This window comes from Leucopleurus acutus, assembly GCF_964270905.1.
Source record: "Leucopleurus acutus genome assembly, chromosome: 14".
In the NCBI taxonomy this organism is placed as follows: Eukaryota; Metazoa; Chordata; class Mammalia; order Artiodactyla; family Delphinidae; genus Leucopleurus; species Leucopleurus acutus.
In genome coordinates this window covers 40,855,610-40,880,423 of record NC_139156.1, presented here as the reverse complement: position 1 = coordinate 40,880,423, position 24,814 = coordinate 40,855,610, and the positions used below count along the sequence as shown (strand labels likewise).

Below are 24,814 nucleotides of genomic sequence, written 5' to 3'. Positions count from 1 at the left end.
TGGAGTTCAACATGTGTTAATAAATCAGTTGATATGCCAAATCTAAAGCCTATGCACAAACTTAATAACAAATTTTTAGATTAAGCTATCAATCCAATATTAATTTTCATGTTAAATTTAGTCTGTATTACAGTTTTTCTTTTTCATTCAAATATTTCTCAAAGGAGCTTTATTATATCCTGCTAGCATTAAAATCAGTGAGAAAACTTCATATATTTGGCAGACAATGCAGTGATCAAAACTGAAGCACCCTGGATGTTATGTTAAATGGTCTGAATTTTAACAAAAAATTAAGATGCTTAATATTTAAACATTGTAAAGATGCATTATTTAATCTTTTTAGTTCAGTAATCAGCCTAACACTCTATGAATGAATTTTGGTTACTCTTTTTTATAGAGTAACAGAAGTAAACATGTTTCAAAGTAAAATTCTAATATTTTAAAACCTAACTTTTGTACATTTGTATTCTGCTTATAAATAGATTAGAATGAATGGTTATTCTTTAATACTAAGATGTGTCTTTGAAATTTGCTATGCATGGAAAACTAGGAGGCACATGTGAAAAAAAGTGTCGTAAATTCATTACCCAGGAGTGGCACCTTCCAATTCTAGCTTCAGCTTCAAAGTGAGGCCAAGAGTATAATCAGGGATTGCTGCTTGACTCCATTCTTTTAATATTGTTCAAGTGTAGTAAACCAAAAAACTAATTATAAAGATCATATCATCTTTAATATTCCATTTCTCTATCAGCGTTGAAATTCACATATGCATGTTTTAATCCAGTTTTTTTATTCCATTGTTAATTTCTTTGTTTTCCTGCAATGAATGTTTTAACATCTTGTAGGACTGACAGTGGTCACCATTTTCACTTTTTGAATTGAAATACATAGTTCCCCTACTATGTCATTAAGTCTGTGTCGTTATGAGTTTAACCAGTAAATTATTCACAATTTAGATTAAATCAAATGTTAAAATATTATGAATGCAGTATTTCTCATGTAGCTTTCTCTTTTTTTTATTCATTGCTTCCCAAACAGGTTTAAAGTGTAAGTATAATTACCAATATTTTGCATATGATTTTATGTGATATAAAAAGAAAAAAAAAGAGATAACGCTGATAAGGTAGGCAGCCTGCCCTGAACCATGTATTATTTGTCTATTTTGTGTTTGTATTTTGTATTTGAGCTACTTTTTAGTTCAAATTCCTTTGTGGTTTTGTATATATAGAATTGAGCTAGTTTTAGACAATTGGATACAAGTGGAAGAAATGTGAAAAAGACAGTTTGCCCTTATAGCCTCCATCCACCCTTTGGGATCTTGATTTTGAGGCAAGAGTTAACAATCAGGACCCAAGAAAGTCAAAAAAGAGCAGCTTACCTCCAATGCAAGAATCACAGGCATTCCTAGGAATTCAAAGGAAATAAAAGCTAACCAAATCTCCCTCCTAAATGTGTACATCTACACAGCCCCTGTAAACTAATGTCAAAAATGTTTTAAATCATTTTTAAATAACTTTTCTTTAAATAGATGGAAGGAAAATTATGTATCTTCTATATGCCTCACGTTATGAAAGAGATCCATTAAACAACTACCAATTATCAATCACATTTTTTATAAATATTTTGCCTTCTCCCTTTAATGTTATCATTTAACTTAATTTGCAAATTTTTCTACTGAATTCTACCTGTTTTTCAAGGTGTAAATATTTTAAAGAACTAAGGAGAAGGGGTTATACATAAAAGATACTCTGTGGGGATGCTTTTGTAATTTTATCAGTTAATAAGTTCAAATATTTGTGTAAAAATGTTTGAGTTCCTCTGATAACTGGACTTTATTATTGAAAGGTAGCCTATTGATAAGTATATGATTTCTAAAATGAGTTTTACAAAACATCCTTACTTTACCGAAGGCGCCAAGCTGAGTGCACCAAGACAGCCCGAATGCAATCCACCCTAACTGCAGCGAAACCTGCAGCGCCTGCCCCTGCACCAGTGGCCGCGCCCCCGCCGCCCCCGCCGCCTCCAGGGGCGCATCTCTATGAAGAAGTGGGGGACAGCACGACGTAAGTAGACCTTTCAGGGGCTTTTAGAAGTGGGTTTTGATGGATGCTGTGTGGTGAGTATTTAATTTCAACTTGATGTGGAAGTACCGTTTACGGCCTGCTTTATTACATTATTTCAAACAGAAAATTGTTAAGATGAAAACCTAAGAAAAGTTAAATTGAAAAGTAATAACCAAGAAACAAACAAAAGATCATTAAAAAAACTGAGTAACAGGAAAGATGTATTCAATTTGAGGAGACATTTGCAGATGAATAGCTTGAGTATCATATTTAATTTCTAAACCTTCAGAATCAGGCATTTTCCCCCAAATTAAAAATTAATTCTGAAGATATATTTTCTCATAAAAAATGAGGAAAATAAAGCACAATCATAAAATAGTAATTCCTGATTTCGTATCAAAAGCCAACTCCTATTTGGTAAGAAAAAAACAATTCTGTGGTCTAAAATAATAGACTTTTCTAAGATACTACTTTGAGATGTTATACAATAGAATAATTAAAATCTGAATGAAAATAAAGAATTAATATTAAATATCTAACCACTTAGGAATATTCTTTTCATCATATTCCTCTCTAATGAGACTGCTGTCTTGTTATATATAACTTAATATTTAACTCTTGTATATACTCTCATATATAACTTTATATTTCTCTTGCACTATTTGGACTCTAAGCAATATTAAACCATCATTTTTGAAAAAGTCTTTTAAATTATTGCTAAAAGACTTCATAGTTTCTATAACGATGCTACCCTCAAACCCTTATTTCTTTTGGAGATGTTTAACTTGTCTATATTTTTTAAAAATTCAAGAGTAACTGTATCAACATGAAATGCAGAACAACCAAGGATATTATACAATTTTGAATATGATTAAATTAAATCCAGGAAAATTTTATTAACTGGCATTTGGTGGAATGAGGGACTAAGACACATTCTACTGTGTTATATTTGTAGTATTTACTAGTAGGAATAAAGCGAGCCTCAAAAATTATGAAATTTACCTTTTAATGGGAAAACTGTTTTTAAACATATATATCATATTATAGCTGTATTAATACTATTATACAAGGTTATATTGAAAATAGTTTTTAAAATGTTAAAACTGATTTTAATATATATTTTAATGCTAAAATTGAATTTAAAAGAACTTAATGCCTGGCATGCTACTTCTAGAGTAATAATATAATATAGGATTATGCTTTAAATATTTTTTTCATTTTTTTATAAGTTGAAAATGATGGTCTCTTTTTGAATTATTGGTGAATGTAGGAATTGAGCCAATAAGATTTGATTCTCTTTGATTGTGTTGACCACAATTAGCAAAACATGTGTGAACTAAAAAAAGATTTATGTGGAAAGTGGAATGTGTTTTATTTGAAATTAGTGCGGGATATATATTAATATATGTATACTATGACATCACCTGGAATCATATATTTGATGATGATAATTTTCAAATAGCAACACTTAGGGATTATTTTTATTTGGAAAATTGTGGTAGATAGTAGAGGATTTTGCAATTCTAATTCTAATATGTATTTATTGAAGTGTCAAGCTCTACACATTTATTATCTGACAGATGTTTAAATTATCTATTCAAAAACCTTTTCAAGGATTCTAAGCATAAATTACTAGAAAATAAGCTATCTCCAAATGAATTATTATCAAATATTTTCTTTAAAAAATCAAAGGTCATTTTGAAAAAAAAAAAAGCCTTCACAAAATAATTAACAACTTCATGTAGATTCAACAATTACTCTGTAAGAGTCATCATAGTACTTCTATATTCCTTCAAACAATACTCAGGTCTTCTTTATAAATCAGTGTGGAGTAACTTTTCACTTAGGACATGGAAGCAATTCTTAGAATCTCATTTAAAATTTCTGTTTTAGAGTTGAAGTCATCCACGTTTGATAGAGATGAATTTTACCTGTGTATAGGAGATAGATAGGTGTAATTTTTTGTGATAAGATGACCAAATAAATGCCGTATGAGTTTATCTAAAGCATTATTAAAATTATTCATATGAATAAATACAAAGAAAATATAAGATACATGCATTTTCTTTTTTGGATATGAATATTAAGTGTTTAAAGCAAGTTCCTGTTAATATTTTCATAATCATCTCAATTTAACTATAGTCAAAACTTTTTTTTTTCTATCACATGTTTTCTCTTTCTCACCTGTGGATACATAGGCATAAGTAAGTAAATAATATCATTCTAATACAAGGGTATTAGAAAAAAAAAAGATGCAATAGAATAGATTAACTGCTGTTTTAGACTATATGCAGTAATCTTCATCTTTAACTGTACATTTACTTTTAAAAAGAAAGTTATATCTTCTGTACCTCATTCCCTCTTGATATCTTGAAATTGCATGAGTTTAAACAAGTGTTCCCACAGATAGTACCTGTGCCTAGCAAAAGGAGTTTCAAAACTCTCCTTATTTTTTAATTTGTTAAAAATATTTATGGATATCTTTCCATCAAAAATGATGTGGTATTGTACAGACAGTTCTTTCCAAGAAAAAGAAAACCAAGAACAGATCTACACAGAAACAACTGCTATATAATGTCAACCCTGATTTTTAAAAACTACTTTTTAATGTTTTAAAAGTGATTGCTGTTTGTTTAATCCAAGTTGTCTCCACTTTTTGAATTATTCAGGAGGTCCTGACCACCTCTAAGAATTCTCTCTTCCAGTTTGTATTTTTGCCAAATGCCACAATAATAACTTTGGCTTTATGTATCATTTTATTGTCTCACCTCTCATCCTAATTTTTATTAGGATGTGGCTTTGTGTCAATGTGGCTTTTAATTTTTTTTCAAAAAATTTCCCTTTTATTTCATTTATACTATGTTGGTAAATATTAAATAACGAAAATATATCTGTTACTCTGAGCTTGAGAGCAAAGTTTAATGACAAACTATTTAAAACCACAACTCCCCAGTCTGTCTGGGGAAAGGGTCCCAATGCTTTCATTAGAGACACTTATTTGTGTCCTTTGACTTATCCAATTTTATCTATGACGCATAGCCACTATGACTCAATGACCATGCCTGAGCAAATCTTTCGGTGATATCAAAACTATGTTGTATTAGTATATCTTTTCATTAAAGTGAGTCTTGATTGAAATTTGATCCATATCATGTTCAAAAGAAACACCAGAAGCCCCTCTTCTTATTTGTAATATTTATAGTGTTTTTAAACTATTAAGCATAAAATTGAGGGGCTCTTTCTGTATCCTCCTGCAAGCTTTATGTCAAATAGGAGAGTACTTTTAGCTCCAGGACAGAATTACCAAAATGAGAGATAATGGACAGGTACTGAATCAGATACAGCTAAGGATCCTTTCCTCAAAACAGTCAGTTCTGAGCATCCTTAAACAAGGCAAAGGGTATGAAACCACTAGCCAACATGCTGGTCTGCAATTTGGAGAACTGTGATTTATACATGAGAGAACTATAATGTGTGGTCATGGAAGCTTCACATGGAAACTAAAAAAAGAAAAAAAAAATCAGTGTGCAGATTGACACATTTTTTAAAAAATGAAAATTTCTCATGCTGCTCACAGCTCTCTAGCTTTTCCTGCCCTGCTTTTTTGAGAACAGAAACATCAAAGTAATGGCTTGCTTTAGTAGATTAGTGTTATTTGGCCTTTTATATTTTGAAGTAGTAATGAGAACCTTAAAAACATCTTTCTCATAAAAGCTATGTCACAACCTGTTTCCTTACATTTCATTATCTTCTTTTCTTTCAAGTCTTTTCCTTCTCTACCATTTCCAACAAAGCAGGGAAAATAAATCAGTCTCAGAAGACAGGAAACATCAGCACTTTTCTTCCAGTACTGTTGAGGCTCACAAGCAGACTCATGTAGATGGATCTGTTAAGAACAGCTGGCCCAAGTCTGCAAGAGAATTCACACTGATGTCTGATGATGATGACTTATATACCCACAGTACCATTTACAAGGAATATACAGATCAAAGACCATCAAATTCAGACTTTTTACTAAGAACAGATTTTGTAGAGTCATTTTTATCCAAAACGCAAGCCAAGAATGAGTTTCTGAGGGGACCAAGAGAAAAGATTCAGAGGATGTGGAATCGGCCAGTCTGCTTACCTAGGAGACCAATGTGGGAACTTCCCAATAGGTCAGAAACCATAGCTCTAAAGCAAAGGCAAAGCAACAGGCAAGAAGCTGAAAATGAAAGTACTGGAACCAATCCAAACAAAAGAGGTAACAATAGTCCCTTGCTTACAGCTGAAGACACAAATGTAACAGAAAAAGAGGAAATAAGGCAAAGTGAATCACTGATTATACAAGGAACAGAACAGTTACAATCTCTGTCTTCAGACTCTTCACTTTCCTCTCCTTGGTCTCACCCCTCATTCTCCACTTTGCCAACTGTTTCAAGACCTGTGGAACTCAAATCAGAACCTAATGTTGTTTCTCCTGCTGAGTGTTCCTTGGAACTTTCTCCGTCAATGCCTTGCATTTTAAATTCTGCACTCCTTAGCAGAGAGACACCCACTTGTATGATGACTTTTGAAGCCAAAAGGGACATTTTCGAAAACCTTCCCCATCCACTAAAAATCTCTCCTCCTCCTCCTGTGCCTCTTATCCTTACTCCTTTTGCTCTTTCCAGTCTTCCTCCTTCCCCTCCTTCTAATCGTCCTCTTTGTCCTCCTCCTCCACTTCTTCCACTATCTGTTCCCCCTCCTCCTCCCTCTACTACTCCTCCACCTTCACTTTCCTCTCTTCCTCCACCATCTCCTCCTCTTCCTTCTTCACTGCCTCCTTCAACTTCAGCTCCATCCACGAAGTGTGTGTTTACACCAGCTATTAAACACACTGTCAATGTGACACCAGCCAAGGAAATGAAGTCCACTGCAATACAGCTGTCAACATCAACAACAGTGTGTAATGCAAATCCTCAAAGGGAACCAAAAGGCATCCTCAAGCATATAAAAAACTTAGCAGAACTTGAAAAGTCAGTAGCTAACATGTACAGTCAAATAGAAAACAATAATCCACCAGCACACCTCTTAAAACTTCAAATGAGTTGCCTTTCAGAGACAACAAATATGGAAATGACATCTGAACAAAACCAGGAGAATTTGCACAATATTGTTGAGGGAATTGAAACACAAACTCACAGTCAGTTTACTTCACTGTAATGTTGCTTTTCTGGTTTTAAATGGACAACTCTTTTGTTGACCATAAGCTTCAAGTGGAGGCAAATTTGAACTTTAAAGAAGATTCCATTCTTTTACTTGAAACTCAATGCAATGCTGTTTTTTCCTCATTTTTAATTTAAAAGATTATTAATCTCACCATTACTAACTCATATTATAGATGTACCTTAATTTTCTTAACTACGAAGTAGTATTATTTGTCTACATTTATTTAAAAAGTAAGTAATTTCAATCTATTTTTCAATGGGCATATATGGGCATGAAAGTTAGATATCCAACTTAAATCAATGGCTTGCTTGTTTATCATGTTAAGTTTTACATTTGCTTTTTGATCATAGTTTTATATGAGTGTTCCAGGAAAACAGCAGACTGTTACAAGTAAGCTAAAAAATGGTATCATATGTTCTGTTATTGCCTTGAAGCCTATGTATTTGGTAAGAAGAAATACTACCAAAGTAAAATGTTATGTATCTAGAAATGTAGGAGATGACAGATATTATGGTATTCCAAAATAAATCTCAGGTGCTATAAGATGTAGGCATCTGTTTTCTTATAAGAACACCCTTTACTCTGGCTTGCTTTTATCTTCCTAGTATGCTTATACATTTGATAAATCTTTTACTTTTTTCAATGGCTGTTTTATTCTATTTATTTCTCATTGTGCTTTCTCTTCCCTTCTTTATAATGGAAATAAATCTTGAGTTGCTGACTTCTGTAAGACATTTCATTGTTCCCACAAATGTTTAAAGTGCTCTTTAGTTTTGCTTGTTCACATTATTATATCATCTCCTTAATTATAATTTTATCATAAGATTCTCCTTCAAAAATAATAGTTATCTCCAGTTTAATAAATAAATTCTCATCCGTTTCAGCAAAAGGTTAAGTAAATGCCTACAAAGTTTTATCTAGTGTGAATTTAGTTATTTCACTGTTGAAAATTATATTTCCATTAAGTTTATCAATAGTATAAAATGTGCTTATTATGTTATTAAAATTTAGAAAAATGCATTATCAGTTTTATTCCTAGTTACTTTTAATTGCTATGGATAAATCATCCAAATTTAGCCTATAGCATGTAAATGAAATATAAAAATTTCAAATAGAAATCAAGCGGAATATATCTGGTGAACTGTCACCAGTTTTATATATGTCTTTCCTCTTTGGTTTAGGCAAAGAAAATAAAAAATTATACTCTAGGTAGAAATTTCAGTAGTTGTAGTTGTTCTTACATCTTAGAGCTAAACTTGTTAAATTCTTAAAGGCATCAGCTAAGCTAAGTACCATCTTTCTGTCCTAATGAAAGCTACACTGGACCATCGAGTAATTACTTTGTTTTTTCCATCTCACACATGGAATAAATTTTACTTACTGGAAATCCCCACTTTGAATACAAGTGTAATTGTTTATTATACTCTTCAGCTTTAATATTTTAGAAGATATAAGTCTGCACAGAGAAAAACACAATTCTGAAATATAGGGAAAGTCTTGCTTGATAATTGCCATTGTAAGTATATTAATATAGATTCAGAGCCCTACAGTGAATGCATCATTTCATTGGTTTTGTTTGACTCATATTATGTGACATTTCTTCAAGAATTTGATCTGGCATCCCCAATTAACAATACCAAATAAAAAATGTAAAGTTAATTATTTTCATTAGTTCCTCTACTTCAGATTCTTTTCATCCAAATCAAGAGTAATTTTTTTTTCCTGGGGTTCTTGAACATGATTTTTTTCTCTCTTTCACTGAAAAACTTCAGTTGGAGTTTTTGTTGGCAGCTGGTCATATGCATGAGAACTTGTGCTATTTGGCGGACTCTGAAAAGGTATTATTGACAACTGTGTAAGCGTTTAATGTGCAAGTGTGTGTGTGTGTGTGTGTGTGTGTTTATGCTATTTTGTATCAACCTCTTGGAAATGTGAAAGAAATTTCTTGATAATTCCTTAGAATTCTTTGATAATGAAATCTCTAATTACCAAAGAAATATAAGAAATCCAAATAACAATTTTATGTAGGTATGTATAGCCTTATTAAATTGTTACTTTGTCCTTTTTATAATATTTTTATAATTTAAAAATTTTATTAGTATCTTTTTTTGACTGGGAACTCTTTTCTTTCCTTTTTTTTTAAAAATATCTTTATTGGCGTATAATTGCTTTACAATGGTGTGTTAGTTTCTGCTTTATAACAAAGTGAATCAACTACACGTATACATATATTCCCATACCCCCTCCCTCTTGCATCTTACACTTTTCAAACGAAACGTCCATTGCCATGTTTTATGTTTAATCTAGTCTTTTACTGACACATTATATTTAGAGATTCCCTTCATCATAAAAGTCAATTGGAACATCTTCCACATGAGACCTAAAAATATCCTTTGAGTATACAAGCCAAAATATTATTTCTCTCCACAGCTCCTAAGCCCCCATAACCTGACAACCAACCTCTAAGAAAAGAATGCCCTTTTTTCATTCTGCATTTATTATGATCCAATTAGTGCACAAGAAATTATTAGACACCTTATTAAAAGACATAAACAGGTTACCATACATTATCCGTATTGTTAAAAGTAAACAGTAATACATACAAATGATGTAAAATGAAAGCTACACATTGGATATAAACTACATAACGACGTATCAATATCATATGAATGGCTTTATAAGGATCAATAGGAAGTCATGTTAATTGAAAGCAGACATAACTACACATATTGATTCTGCTGTTTACCTTTTCTGAGTTACTTTTTGCCTTTGAGCTAAGACAAACAATACAAATAACCAAATAAAAAGCAACAAAAAGTTTCAAAAAGTATAGTTCAACAAAAAAGTATAGTTCATCTATTGATATTTTAGTTCCTACATTATGGAAAATATTGCTAATGAAAAGAAGCAAGTTAAATATCCTAGAAAATAAAATATAGGTTTTATTGGATATTTTATATTACATATGTGACTCAGTAGTCATTATTAAAACCTAAGTATGAGCTCTCAACTCTACATATCTCTAAAAGATACAAATTGAGTAAAAGATGAAAATGTCTAAACTTCTAAATGCTTTAGGATTATCATTCCTCTATTGGCAGAACCATATAATATAAGCACCCTGCAACACCCCCAGTGGATGCCTGAAACCTCGGATAGTACCAAACCCTATATATACTTTTCTGTCCTATACTAATGGGTGGGTAGTGTATACAGCATGGATATACTGGAAAAAGGGCCTACTCATATCCTGGGAGGGACAGAGAAGGATGGTGTGAGGTTTCATAATGCTACTCAGATTGGAGTGCAATTTAAAACTTACAAATTTTTTATTTCCAGAACTTTCCACTTAATGTTTTTGGACCATGGTTGACTGCAGGTAGCAAATAGAGATACCACAGATAAGGGAGGACTATTGTATAAATTGCTGATAGCAATATATATGTATAAGCATTATATTACCATTATTTCCAGCCATTTCAATCAACAATGCCTTAAGCACTTAAGATGCATTCAAATAAGCAGACTTATTTTTCAAAGTCCTTGAAATATTTTAAATAAATTTTCTACAGATTGTTTTGCTGAACTTTAGAAAGTCTTCATAATAACTCTTCATTGCAGTTGTTTATTAATTTCATATAGCATAGTCAACAGCACCAGGTTTATACTTTAGGTCAAGTGTTTAATGAATAATAAATGAAAAATCTTCATAATTAATGACATTCAACATTGAAAAAAATTCCATGCTTTTTTCCCTCTCAAGTACAGTCAACTACTGTTTCACTTACTTGTCCATTTAACTTTATAAATCTTTAGGTAATATTGAATGTTTGGCTATTATATCTCTAAAAACTTTTTTACTTCATGTTTAATAATGTAATTGACCTTTAAAGGCCAGTTAATATTTCGCATTTATTATTTTTAGAATAAATGGACACAGACAAAAAAATCTTACAAACATTTGGAAGAATATGTTCTAGTCATGGAGATATTTTTTTTTGTCCTGTACCAATATGTTTTTCATGTATGAAGCATATCTTTTCCCCAAATGAGTATCTTACATGTATCAAGACTTGTTTAGGACAGACATGATGTAGAATATTTTTAATACAACTGATCATAACAGAGTCAAAGTATGTCAAGGTATGTTATTAAACACCATTGAGATAAAATAGATTGTGAATAGTTTGGTGTTCATATGGAATGAGGGTCTGGCGTGATAATTATTTTTAATAATGCAGGCATGAAACCTTGATTCTCCTGTCCTTGATACTGCCACAAAATATATTTCTCACTGAGACAACATTTTAGAAAAATTTGCCTTCTCAGTTTTTCTCTGATTTTCTTAAGTTACCCTTATCTATAATTCTATTGAATCTGAAAATCCAAGATGTTTAATACTGATTTCTTCGTTTCTGCCTTGCAGGAGAGGTTATACATCAGAGGTAAGGGCTTTATGGTGTTATGTTACATTATAAGCTTATTAGGACAATATTTATGTTATAGGCAGGACTGATTTACATTCTTTCAAAATGAGGGTATTTTCATTTAACAAAACATAAGTATGCTTTGCTATTTATTTTCTTGTATATCTGTTGCTTCTTTGTTTTGGGGTTTTAAGTCTATTTTTCAATGGGTGAATAAAGATCAACTGCCAACCTTTTCAAAGATAAATTTATTTTTTCCTGAATTATTCTCTCTCAATATTGTGACATTCCCCCAAATTTATTTTTCTAAGGCTATAAATCTAATCTAGAAACTGTTTCTAATTTAGATACTTTTTTTTTTAATCAGTCCAAGGCTCATTCCTACCATGTTTGAGCTTGAGCTTTTGAAGAGTTAAAAACAAGTCAGACTATTAGAAAGCTGTGGCTTTTCTTTGTGTTAATTTGATTCTCAGTCCACAGAGAAGATACTGGGCATTCTGGCCAATGGTATTTGGTGAATAATACTGTAAGTGGTGCTATCAATGAATCACTGAGAAGTTAGTATGGTTTGGCATACAGCTCTTCAGTTAAGAGAATGAAATAAGCATATGACTTAATTGGCTAACAGTTTAGAATTCATACGTCCTAGGTTTTTTGGAAATCAAAATGAATGCATTTAAGAAAAACTGATTTTCAGGAATAATTATAACAGCTAGCAGATTGAATCAGAATATCTCTAACTTCAACTTCCTACCCCTTTAAGTTAATACCTTAACTGCACTAACTCATTAACATCTGTATCATGGAAAATCTATCCCTTCAGTCAAATAGTTGTTCTATTGGCCATTTCAAACAGTTGGTTCATTGGTAGGATTATCTCCCTGAACTTCTCTGTCCGCTTTCCCAATGCTTACTTTAAGATTTATGTTGTATAACTATTCCCCTCAAGACTTGAGACGCCAAAATTTAAATTGTGTATCTTGTTTTCATCTGGTTAAAGTGTAAGTTATCATGAAACAGATCAATAGAGACTCTGTTTTTTGAAAAATATGGGTGAAATGGGGGGCAGTGGGAAATGATCTCTGCAAAAACTGAGGAAGGACAATTTCTTTAATCACAAAAGAATTTCTGAAAACGTGCTTAATGCTTGAGTTCAAGCATTCCACATTTTGGTAAAAAGAAAAATGGGGAGCATGTCTTAAATATAATGATGAATATATTACAACCATATCATTATTTTGTGTGCCCTACCCTTCTTCCTGATTATGTATATATAATATGATTATACCTAATATGACCGGGGAGAAAAAAAGAGGGCCAATTTAAAACAAGGTTAAATTTGCTAAAAAGAATTGTGTGATACTTAAAGTGCTTCAGAACCATAAATGACTCTTTGTACTATGAAGCTTAAACCAAAAAGTTATTTATAGATTTTTATTTATTAAGGTTATTAGCTTTGATGTTAATTAAAACAATGATGAAATTAAAGCACATTAATTAATTATGTTCTAACATTAATAGTCAAAATATTATTTAATGCTGTTAGTAGCTATCACATGAATAATAAATCATATCCCAAGGTAACCAGTTTTAAGCTGTGGCCTTATTTTCTCTCTTTTCAATGATAATCTACTTTTTCCACCTGAATTATTTTCTAAACCTTTTTCTATTTTACTTTCCTTTGGCAGCAACAACAACTGCTGAGGCCTTCTCTCCTTAAACCAGAGGTATCAATTTTCTTTTTCTTTTCAACCTTCACTGAGTCTTGACAATACTTTATGTGACTCTGAGGCCCATCTAACATGTGGGCAGAGTGGGTGGCTGCCAGTATGGCATAATTTTACAAGGAAGAGAAGAGGTGGTTTTAAATTAAAACAAATAAGCAAATAAATAAGCAAGCAAATCACCTCTCTGCTGTTTTCTGGTGACTGAAATCCCAAATTTTTAGCTTCACTCTCTGGGAATTAGATAAATAAGACCTTTGTTCCTATTAAAAACAAGCAAGCATTAAATGAAGCGAGTCATGAACCTGATCTGTCAGTTATCTTAGTGAATCTAGATTCATCAGAACTGTTCTTGAGATCAGATTTAGGTTAGGCAAAGTCTGAAGAAAGAACGCTGACATCTGTGCTAAAATAACAAAGGTAGAAATTGGGTTGTGATAAACAGACTTTGATCATTGAAATGTGATTCAAAATACTGCCTTTGGGCACATGTCTATTTTAAGATGCTTATGACATTTTCTTCTGCAAGAAGAAAAGAAGATATTTGGAGTTATATAATAAATGCATATGATTTTTATTTATTTATTATTCATATATACTTCCTAAATAAAAAAACATATATATTAAAGTTAATTTTAAATATCTCCTTACTTTGGAAAATTTAGTATTTTCTAAGCTCCACTTAAAAAATTATTCCTTTATTCCTATTTCTTAACAACAGAATCTTAACTTTGCTAAAGACAGGCATTTTGTGGTTAGAATTTACTCCCCCAAATCATTGGGAGGTTCAGTGACAGGAATATTCAACTTTTATACATTTTATCAAAAATTTCCATGGAGACTTCTCCATAAACTGTTGAATCTGATAACTCAGAGTTAAAATCCAAATGCCAGTTACCTGATGCAAGGCCTTAGTCAAGCTATGTATCCTCCTAAGCATCAATTTCATCTTTTATAGAATGTTGGCAGTAATATTTCATATATAAGCTCCTAGCTCAGCAACTGGAACATAGTGGGAAGAAATTCAGTAAATGGTAGTTATTTTTCTTGTTTTGTTTGCATCAGTATAAATTTTTATACTTTGATCAGTAAGAAACTAGGTTAATTCTATGTGTGTGCGGTCAGCAAAAATGAATTTTTAAAATAACATTAAGCATTTGATCTGCCCATAAAAGCACCTTTTAGTAAGCTACTTAGCATGATTTTCTAAACTCTAGGATTTACCTGCTAAGTGGATGGCAACAGGGACTGTGTGGAACAGCAAAAAAGGCCAATATTACACTCTTTTTTAGGGCTGACTTAAGGAGCTTAATGGTCACCAAGTCCTTCCTCCATTTTCTTTTTTTCTGGGTGGTATAAGTATCCAAGACCAACCCTTCAGAGTATTCCCTTCTACTAGCTCCTGTCTCTCCCTACAGAATACAGAGTGACAGATTAAATCTATGATTGAGTTTCCTGGGCTCTTTCCCAGTTGCTCTATCCTTCTATTGTATTTTTTAAAGTCATTTGATGCCAGATATATATTGTAGCTAGCAAGAGCTAAGTTTCATTTACTGTTCAGAGAAAAAGAAAAAGTACGTGTCTGTAAATTGATTCTTTTAAAATCTGAAATCCACTCAGTCGCATTATGTTTCCATAAATATTTTTCATTATTGCTAAAAGTTATTAGAATTCAACTTCAAAACCTTTGTTTTTTTTAATTGTTGTAAGAACACATAACTTGAGATCTTTCTTCTTAGATTTTTAAGTTCACAATACAGTATTGTTAGCTGTAAGCAGAATGCTGCACAGCAATCTCTAAACATTTTCATCTTGCTTAATTCAAACTTTAGACCTGTTACATAGCAACTCCACATTTCCCCCTCTCCCCATCACCTGGCAACCATCATTTTACTTTCTGCTTCTCTGAGATTGACTATTTTAGATACCATATGTAAGTGAAGTCATGCAGCATTTGCCCTTCTGTGACTGTCTTATTTCACTTAGCACAGTGTTCTCAAGTTTCATCCATGTGGTAGCATATGGCAAGAGTTCCTTCTTTTTTTTCTTTTGAAGGCTGAATAATACTCCATTATGTACCACATTTTCTTTATACATTCTTCCATTCATGGACATTTAGGTTTCAACTTCAAAATCACTTGGCAGTCTTTGCTCAGTCTCCCTATGTATTAGATAAAACATGCATTGGTCAAGTAGTTAAATATTACTTCTGAGACCTATTTGCTTCATTTAAACCAGTATAATTACGTTGGGTTTTGGATGCCTCAGAAGTCTAAGCCTACCAATATGAAACGTGTATTTTTTAAATAGATGTTTTTAAAACGTGTATTTTTTAAATTTTTTAAATCTGTATTTTTTAAATATACGTTTTAAAAACGTGTATTTTTAAAATTTGAATAAGTCAAACTTAGACTTTAACTTTGTCCCAATTTCTTATTGGTCTGAATTGGCTTCCTACAATAAAACTTTTCCTATAATAAACATTTTTATTGGAAATAAAACTGCAGACATAAAATCATATAGTGCAGCAAAATGAATTTTTACAGCATGCTCATGCCCTACTAGCTCTCCGGTAGCCCCTCCATGTTAACACTCAGATATTATTTCTCCTTTCCCTAACCACTCACCTAGCTTTTTTCCCAAGATAAATATTTAATACGTATATTTAATTTCAGCTTTATCAAGGTATAAGTGACAAATTAAATTGTAAGATAATTCAAGTGTCCATTGTGGTGATTTGACATATGTATACACTGTGAAAAGACTAACGCATCCTTCCTCACATATTCATCTTTCTTTAAATTATTTTTTTGGTGAGAATATTTAAGTTGTATCCTTTTAGCAAATTTCAGTCATACAGTACAGTGTTACCAACTGTAGTCACCATGTTTTATATTAGACGCTCAGACCTTGTTCATCTTATAGCTGAAAATTTGGACACTTTCACTAACCTCTCCCTATTTCCTCTACTCAGCAACCACTTTTCTACTCTGTTTCTATGAGTTTGGCTTTTAATTTGGTTTTTTATTTTCAGATTCCACATATAAGTAATACCATACAGTATTTGTATCTGTGTCTGGCTTGTCTCACTTAGCATAATGCCCTCAAGGTTCATTTCATGTTGTCATCACAAATGGCATGAGTTCCTTCTAAATATAGCCATTTATTGCTCAGTAGTAGCAATATTGTAGCCAATGAGGTTTTTCCGAAGTGGGATTACTGCCAATTGAAAACTTTTTACCTGGCTTCTAACACCCAGATTGGTTTGTCTGTTTTTGAAGTTTATATAAATAGAATAATATAGAATCATGTTTCATTTTGTACCTGACTTCCTTTGCTCATCATTCTCTTGGGGAGATTCATCTCTGCTATGTGATGTAGTAGTGTGCTTATCTCATGGACTTTTGCATCAGTTCCAGTTTTGGGCTGTTACAAATGATGCATTTTGGTGAACAATTTTACATATATATGTTGGGCACATAGACTGAACTAAATTGAATTTCTGTGAAAAGAGATGCATATATTTGACTTTGGTATTATTCCCAAACATTTCCCAAATGGTTTTGCTAATTTATAATCCCTCCAGAAGTATATGAGAGCTCCATGTCCTTGATGCAAGATGGTATTGCTGATCTATCTATCTATCTATATATATTACTTTTAGTTAATCTTGTGGGTAAACTGAATCCTTTTTAACATCAAAACTGGATTCCTTTGCAGTTAATTCACAAAGTATTTGTAACCGCAAATGCATCAGAGAGTACATTTAGTAGAGTAATTGCGAACTTATAAAAATCTAGGGAAGTGATGTAAATTGAACAGAGTTTATTCAATGTAAAAATAAAAAAGAGCAGATGGGGCATCCTGTTGTGACTGGGGGTGTGATGTAAAATAGTCTGGTGGAGAATACAGCAGTAACCAGGAGAAAACATGATTGCTTTAAGGAGTAGTACCACCAACTAAATTCATGACGTGTAAAAATATGAGCCCAGTGTTGCCATCTTTTTATTTTTTGAGAGAAATCAAAACTCAGATCTTTAATAGCATTTTCTGATGAGCATTTGGGCAACTAATCACTTTTTTAAAATGATATTTGCCAAACAAAGCACAAGTGAAGTCTATTGTACATTTCCATCATGCAGGCTGTGAATTTCCACACTTTTTAAATGATATATTAGTGTCCACAGAGGACTTTTTTTCCTAACTAATACTATACCTGGATCAACAAAATTAGTTCTTATGAATAGCAGATGATCTTACAAATAAGTATCCACTGGTTTTCCTATGTATACCTATACGTTTTCCTTCTTCCCTTTTCTTACTTCATTGCAAATTAATTTGGTTAAACCTTGGCAGTTCAATTTATTTAAACGTTAAAATGGAGTTAAAGAGGAAAATACAGTGAAATTGAACTTAATAGTTATTTAAAGCTAGTTCTATATGTATGTCTCAGGAAAAATATCTTTCCATAAGTGTAGAGTGACAAAAATCAATATTGTCTGGAATTTAGAACTGGAAACCTTGAAAGGGCCTATTGTCTGACAAATTTCTTTAAAAAAATTAAATTCAGAATTAGCAGTAGTTTTAAAATGTAAATATCCTTGGGCTATATCGCATATTAGCACATTTTTTATTAATGTATAAATGATTTTCAGATCCTTTCATAAGAATAGCATTTGGTGAATGGGAGAGCTCTAGATACTGGAAAATTGTTATCAGGATGATGCAACAGTGCTGAAGATAATGTTATAATTTTCTTCAAGGCTAAAGTCTATTAGTAATGTGTTAACTAGACTGAAATATTAACTGTCTATTGATAGTTTTAAAAATTATCTAAGAACAAATGATATGCTTATCTGTTATCTTTAACAGGTTTACCATTAGACAAAATTTACTTTCCCCCTCCTCAGTTCTAATAGCATAACTTAATTTTGTGTAAGAGTTACAGCCAAATATATATATATATATATTTGAATATGTCTAACATTTTTAATTAAAGTTATTTTGACAGCAGTGTTTTGAGTCATCGAATACTAGGTCTGGAAATCTGACATTGAGCTGAAATGTGATAAGAATTTATTTTCAAATGCGATTTCTCTTTTTGAATAATAGGAGTTATCCATGGAGTCTGGAATTGATCCTGGCCAGGAATATGGACAAGATTATTACAGTTATGATCATGGGTACATCTTCAGATTTTTTATCCAGTATCTTAATATTTTTATGAATAATAAGGTGTTATTAAATATTATTACTAGCATTTTTATGAGTGTCATTTCATCAGTTTCATTTTTGAAAATGAGTTATGTATCTAGTTTTAGCTTCAATCAAGTTTAACCATGTTTCTATATTGAATTCTGTTTTGATGTTTATATTGATATTGGCTACAACTTGAAAAATGCAATAAAATTATTCAAATTATTTAAATGAGAAATAGAAGTCAAACATATTTGCTCAATTCCTGAATTCACCATTTCTTTCATATGAGATATTTAATATTTTATCTAACCAATCAGCCTCAAGATTTGCCCAAGAGAAACGAAGAAAACATACTTTAGAATCCGGTAAATAAGCATTTCGAAAGTCAGTTCTACACACATAAGTTAACTGCTTTCTAAACATACAGTAGAGGAAAATAAAGACCATTACAGATCACATTTGAAGCAGATTTTTACTATAAACTTAGAGAATTTATGTTTTGAATAAGCTATCATACTTTCAGAAAGAACCAATTTGGTGCCCTAAATTCTTCAGTTAGTCAAGGAAAAATATTCCTTTCTCTTTAGTCTCTCCTAAAACTTAAATCTGAAATAACTCTTTTTCTTGTTATTCCAGGGTACCATTATGGCAAAAGTCATTGGTCATCAGGTTGTAGTTCTTTCTCTATGATTTTGTAACTAGTTTACAAGGAGCCCAACAGGTGCTGTATAAATATCTGTTGATTGAATGATGAAGAAAAAGAAGAAAACAGAGATCAGTCATGGTTATACAGATCAAATGAAAAACTGCTTAAAGTTGTAAGTTTCTGTTACAGGTATGAAATGCCTCAATATGGAAGTCGCCGTCGTTTGTTACCACCAACTGGACAAGAGGAATATGGTGAGGTGGTTGGCGAAGCTGAGGAGGAATATGAGGAAGAAGAGGTAATTACTGTAATTTTTTAATGGAATATTAATATTTCAAGAATAATATTTTTTGGCCCTATTTGAATAGCAGGCTACAAAACATTTCAAAATTTCAGAAATCCTATTCACTTAGTAGTTGATTTCCATAGAACAATTTAATAACGCTAACCATTCCATTGCCTTGTCTACAGAAAGAAATTTTTTATAAGTTTATTTATTTCTATAAAACATTAAACACTTGGAATAAAGCCACAATAAAATTTATATTTTATAAAATCCTAAATGTTATTCCATAAAGATATTATAATCAAATATGTTAAAAAGTATTTTGCAAAACAAAATGCTCGCACATTGTCTAGCAAACCTAAAACTCATGAAAGTACAATATCAATCTTTTAATTAAGAGAAAAATAAAACCACCAGTATTCTTAATGGAATTACATCATTTAATTCATCTATATCAATTCTTATACTTTGCCTGAAATATTTATTTGGAATACTTATCCAAAAATTTTAAAGAAAAAAGTTTTAATGTCACTGTACTTTTACCCTGTTCAAAATTTTACAAATAGTCAGATTTTACATTAGCTATTCAGATAAGCTATCATAATTTCCTGATTGCTTAAAATTTTGTTAAAGCAAATACATAAAACTATTAATCAAAGTCTAGGGATGGGAGAGGGAAGAGGTAATGATTAATTTTCTTTCTCCTTTGATCTAAGGTGCAAAATAAATTTTGAGTAAGAAAAAATGAGAAAGCATTAAATTTTGGTATTATAAGGTATAAGCTAAAATAAAATAATTTACATTTCCTTGAACATCTTCTGCCTATATGCAGTGGGGATAAACAGTAGGGAATTGTGTGATTGTTCTATGAAACCAGTTTTATAACTTGCATGAAGCTGTCAGCCTGCAGATTCACTCTTGCTTAACTTGTGTGAGACATGGTCACATAATAACCATTCCCCAGCTGACACTTCAATTGCATTTTCGTGATTTTCAGGAAAAGGCAAAGAAAGTTAAAAAACCAAAAGTTGAAATTATAGAGCCTAGTGAGGAGGAAGAAGTAGTTGTCACTATTGAAAAGCCACCAGCAGCTGAGCCAACATATACGACGTGGAAGAGTGCCAGGATATTCCCCATGATTTTTAAGAAAGTTAGAGGACTAGCTGATAGAAGAGGCGTCATTGACCTTGAAGATGAAGAGTGGCAGAGACGCCTTGAGGCAGAAGATAAAGATTATTTGAAACTAACACTGGACCAAGAGGAAGCTACAGAAAGCACGGTAGAGTCAGAGGAGGAATCCTCAAGTGACTATACTGAATACAGTGAAGAGGAATCCGAGTTCAGTGAGTCTGAGACGACAGAAGAGTCTGAATCAGAGACACCCTCTGAGGAGGAAGAAAGTTCTACCCCTGAATCAGAAGAATCCACGGAGTCAGAAGGAGAAAAGGCAAGGAAGAACATTTTTCTTGCAAGAAGAAGGCCCATTGCTGAAGAGGTCCAGAAAGTCAAAGATAGAAAAGAGGAGCTACCTGAAGAGCCAGAAGAACGGAACGTGGAAGAAGAGGAGGAACGCCCAGCAGAAGAACAGGAAAGTGAACTGGCCACTGTGGAAGAGCCCACGGACCTCGAATCTCAAGACATCACTGAGGAGGGCAGTGCAGAATCAGCTTCAGTGGAAGGAGGTGTGGAAAGTGAGGAGGAGTCAGAATCAAGTATGAGTAGCAGTAGTAGTGAAAGTCAGTCTGGAGGTCCTTGGGGCTTTCAGGTGCCAGAGTATGACCCAAGCAAGCAGGCAAACGAAAAGAAGCCTCCAGGAGCAAGCTCAGAAGGTTACAACACAGCACTTTAAAAGAGATCACAGTAGGTGAAAGTTTTGCAGTGATGAGTGCTCTTGTGTGCAGTGCCTTCTGTGTGTTCTCTGAAATGACACTTGAAGGGGAGGAAATTGATCATAATTCTTATCTGACTTAAGATTTAGAAGCATGCCAGAGAAGTGAATATATATGCTATCCAAACAGATTTGTATATCAGAATATATTAGGGTAAATCTGACTGATCTTTCCTATATTAGTAATTCAGAAGACATACAATCAGTTACTCAGTATTTAATATTTCATAGTGTGATTTCTGTTAATGCAATGTGGCATTATGTATTGCCAGTAATGCTCTGACTACTGGAATGGACTATATGAATATATATATATATATATATATATAGACACACACACACACATATATATATATATATATATATATATATATATATATATATATAGTGGTTTTGTATCATCTTAAATCCTTAGGACAATATGTAACAAATAAGATCTCTACAAGACTACTTTTGCATATATGTACATTTCAGATGGCAAACATTATCAAAAATATCATGAACATGTTCAATTAGGTTTATAGCTGGCAGTTTCAAATATTAGAAGTTAAATGATATAAATTTAAAAAAATAAAAGTTATTACCATTTCCCTTCTGTTGTGGATAGGAATTAAAGTGGATTTAGAAAAAAATTGAATTGTAACAGTTATAAATTTTTTTTCTGGGTAACATAATAATTTTGAAATATATATCTGGAAATCCAAAATCATGGCTTACTTAGTGCAACATGTTGGTACTTTACATATCCCAAAAATGGCAATACTATTTTAAGAATAACCAAGGAGTTTTTCACCTCTGCACCTTGTCATTTCTAATGTGGATTGGTAAAAGAAAAATAAATTTGTGAAAATTTCCATTGTGTTCCAGTTGCTTACTAAAGGAAAATTTACAATCATTAGTTTTCTGTTTTGTGTATTACAAAATAAATTGTGCAGGATGGGAAGATATTTTCTTTTAAGTTAACATATATTTAAATGGATGATCCAGAAAACCAGGACACTTCAAGTGAATAAATGCATTAAATTATACAAAAAGTTTGGCTAATAATGGAGGATTAATTAAGAATTACAATATTGTGGGTTTAAAAATATCTTTAAAATATTGGGAATGGAAGTATTAGCATGAACAGAATATACTAATAATGCTGGGTTTTTCCTTTCAATTTAACATTCCTGAAAAGTATAGCAACTGTCAAAGAACGGATCAGATTCTTAAATATAACCAGTATACTTTTTTTTCATAGTATAGCAGTAATTTGATCTAAAATAATACAAGTACTTCCTGAAATGTATACTTTCCAATCTAGCAAAATTTTTCAGAAGTTATTAAGCTCTCAAACCAATGAAGAATTTGTGGAAGAGAAACTGATGTTAATAAAAAGGTTCTTCCCTCTACCTCTTGGGTTGTTACTTTTGATAGCTTTCTGTCAAAGGTTTTGAATTTTGCAGGCATTGTACTCTTTACCCTTTTAATTCCTTTGATAATGATTCATGCTTTTTTATTTTGACAGTGGGCAAGAAAAAGAATGATAAAGTTAGTTGTTGATCGAGAGTATGAAAGTAGCTCAGCTGGAGAAGACAGTGCTCCTGAATGTCAGAGAAACCGTCTTCACAATCCCAATATCCACAGTAATATCAATGGCAATATATACATTGCACAGAATGGCTCTGTGGTGAGAACCCGCCGTGCCTGCCTCACCGATAACTTAAAAGTTACTTCCCCTGTTCAATTGGGGAGGCACTTTAAGAAACTAGACAAGTTGGCAGTGACACATGAAGAGAATGTCCCCTTGAACACATTATCAAAGGGGCCATTTTCTACTGAGAAAATGAACACAAGACCAACTCTGGTTACATTTGCCCCTTACCACGTGGGGACTGACAGTACAACAGTGAAGACTTTGGGGAACAGGCTGAAAAGCACAGTTGAACAGGAGTCCATGGTTGACAGTAAGAACATCAAGGAGGTTCTGGACTTCCATAGTGACCACACGCAGTCAGATGACGAGGAGCTTTGGATGGGTCCCTGGAACAACCTCCATATACCAATGACAAAACTGTGACTGATTTTTTTTTAAGTTATTTTGGTTTTACTTCAGTTTTTAATAAACTGCCCTTTTTATTGTCACTGAGAAAACAACGTATGGGATTTATATCATGCACACAAGCTAAAACTTTGAACAGTAGGCTTTAAAGTTTAAAAAGAGACAGATTTACACTCACATTTGTATCAACTAATTGTTCTTCCCAAATATCTTTTTGGACAGACTCTCAATTCACTATATAACGTCATTTAAACATTTAGCTGTTTTTTGGGGCCTTGAAATGTTTTTCATTTTAATAAAGAAGAAATAATATTTACTAAATAAGCATTTATATTTTGTTGATTAACATAGATTACTTTTCATCTCTAGCTTCACAGAACTTGTTTTGGTGCATGTAATTTTACTTTTCATAAAAAATGGGAAAAATTTATATTAGAGGATTTTACAGGTAACAGTTTTATACAGTTGCTGTCTATACCATCCTGATTTTTTAAATGAAAGACTGAATTACAAAGAGTGATAGTTAATGTGGGGACCTTCTGTAAATTATGTAGAATCATGGGCCTATTTTCTTTATTGTCCAATAGAAAGTTTTTCCAATTTTTCGTATGTATATGTTGACCTATTAAACAACACTTGAAGTCATATCTCTTTTATAAATATCATTTACAATTTTCCCTGGTGTGCGCCCCACACTCTGTAAACACTCTAACCATACCAATCATAATAGGCAATTTAGTGTAGCCATTTGAAGTTAAATAATTATTTGGAGCATCAGAGCAAAAGCTTCCTGAGGCAAGAAAGGGTCAAATAGGCAGTAATGCATCTAGAGCCACAATTTCAGTATGGAAGGTATAGTAAGATCAGAGACGTCTCACATTAATGCCACCAAACATGAATATTTTATTAACTCAGTATAAAGGAATTTGGCAGGGTCAAGAACTTATATAATATGTGAAATGCCAATAAAGGCTGTAAATTCATAGCTTCAAACATATTATAGTATTTTACTTTTCCCAGCTCCAGTTTATTCATAAAATATTTAATGCACATAGTATGTGCATAAAATGTAGACCAGAAAATGATCGCCTGGGTCCATCCATTTTTTTAATCAAAGAACCCAGTCTTGATTTTTCACCATTGAACAAAGCACAGTGTTTCACCATTAACAGAAATGAAAACAAAATATCCTTTCAGAAAAAAATCCCCCAAACTTGCCTTGTGTGTTGCATTCTCTCCAGATATAAAAAGGATGAAGCAATATAATTTAAAAGAATTCAGAATTTCTTATGGCTTAGTATTTTATAGATGTAGCTCACCTCAAATTTTGCACAGTATTGACCAAGT

General features: G+C 32.2%; 1 protein-coding gene across 7 annotated transcripts in view; it reads left to right on the top strand.

Annotated features, from left to right (window-relative positions):
- Positions 1-23,485, top strand: part of PCDH15 (protocadherin related 15) — a gene marked incomplete at both ends in the record, with an annotated part of 708,164 nt that extends 684,679 nt beyond the window's left edge. For 2 of the 7 annotated variants that reach the window (XM_082854334.1, XM_082854335.1), the window contains 3 exons: positions 1,911-2,063; positions 19,439-19,547; positions 22,934-23,485. In XM_082854334.1, the coding sequence (XP_082710460.1) occupies positions 1,911-2,063; positions 19,439-19,547; positions 22,934-23,485 (814 nt within the window). Of the gene's footprint in view, positions 1-1,910; positions 2,064-9,025; positions 9,092-11,679; positions 11,699-13,368; positions 13,408-18,516; positions 18,588-19,438; positions 19,548-20,532; positions 21,385-22,933 lie in introns of those variants that run through there. The other 5 variants (XM_082854330.1, XM_082854331.1, XM_082854332.1 and 2 more) reach the window with 4 other exon arrangements.
- Positions 23,486-24,814: the final 1,329 nt, after the last annotated feature.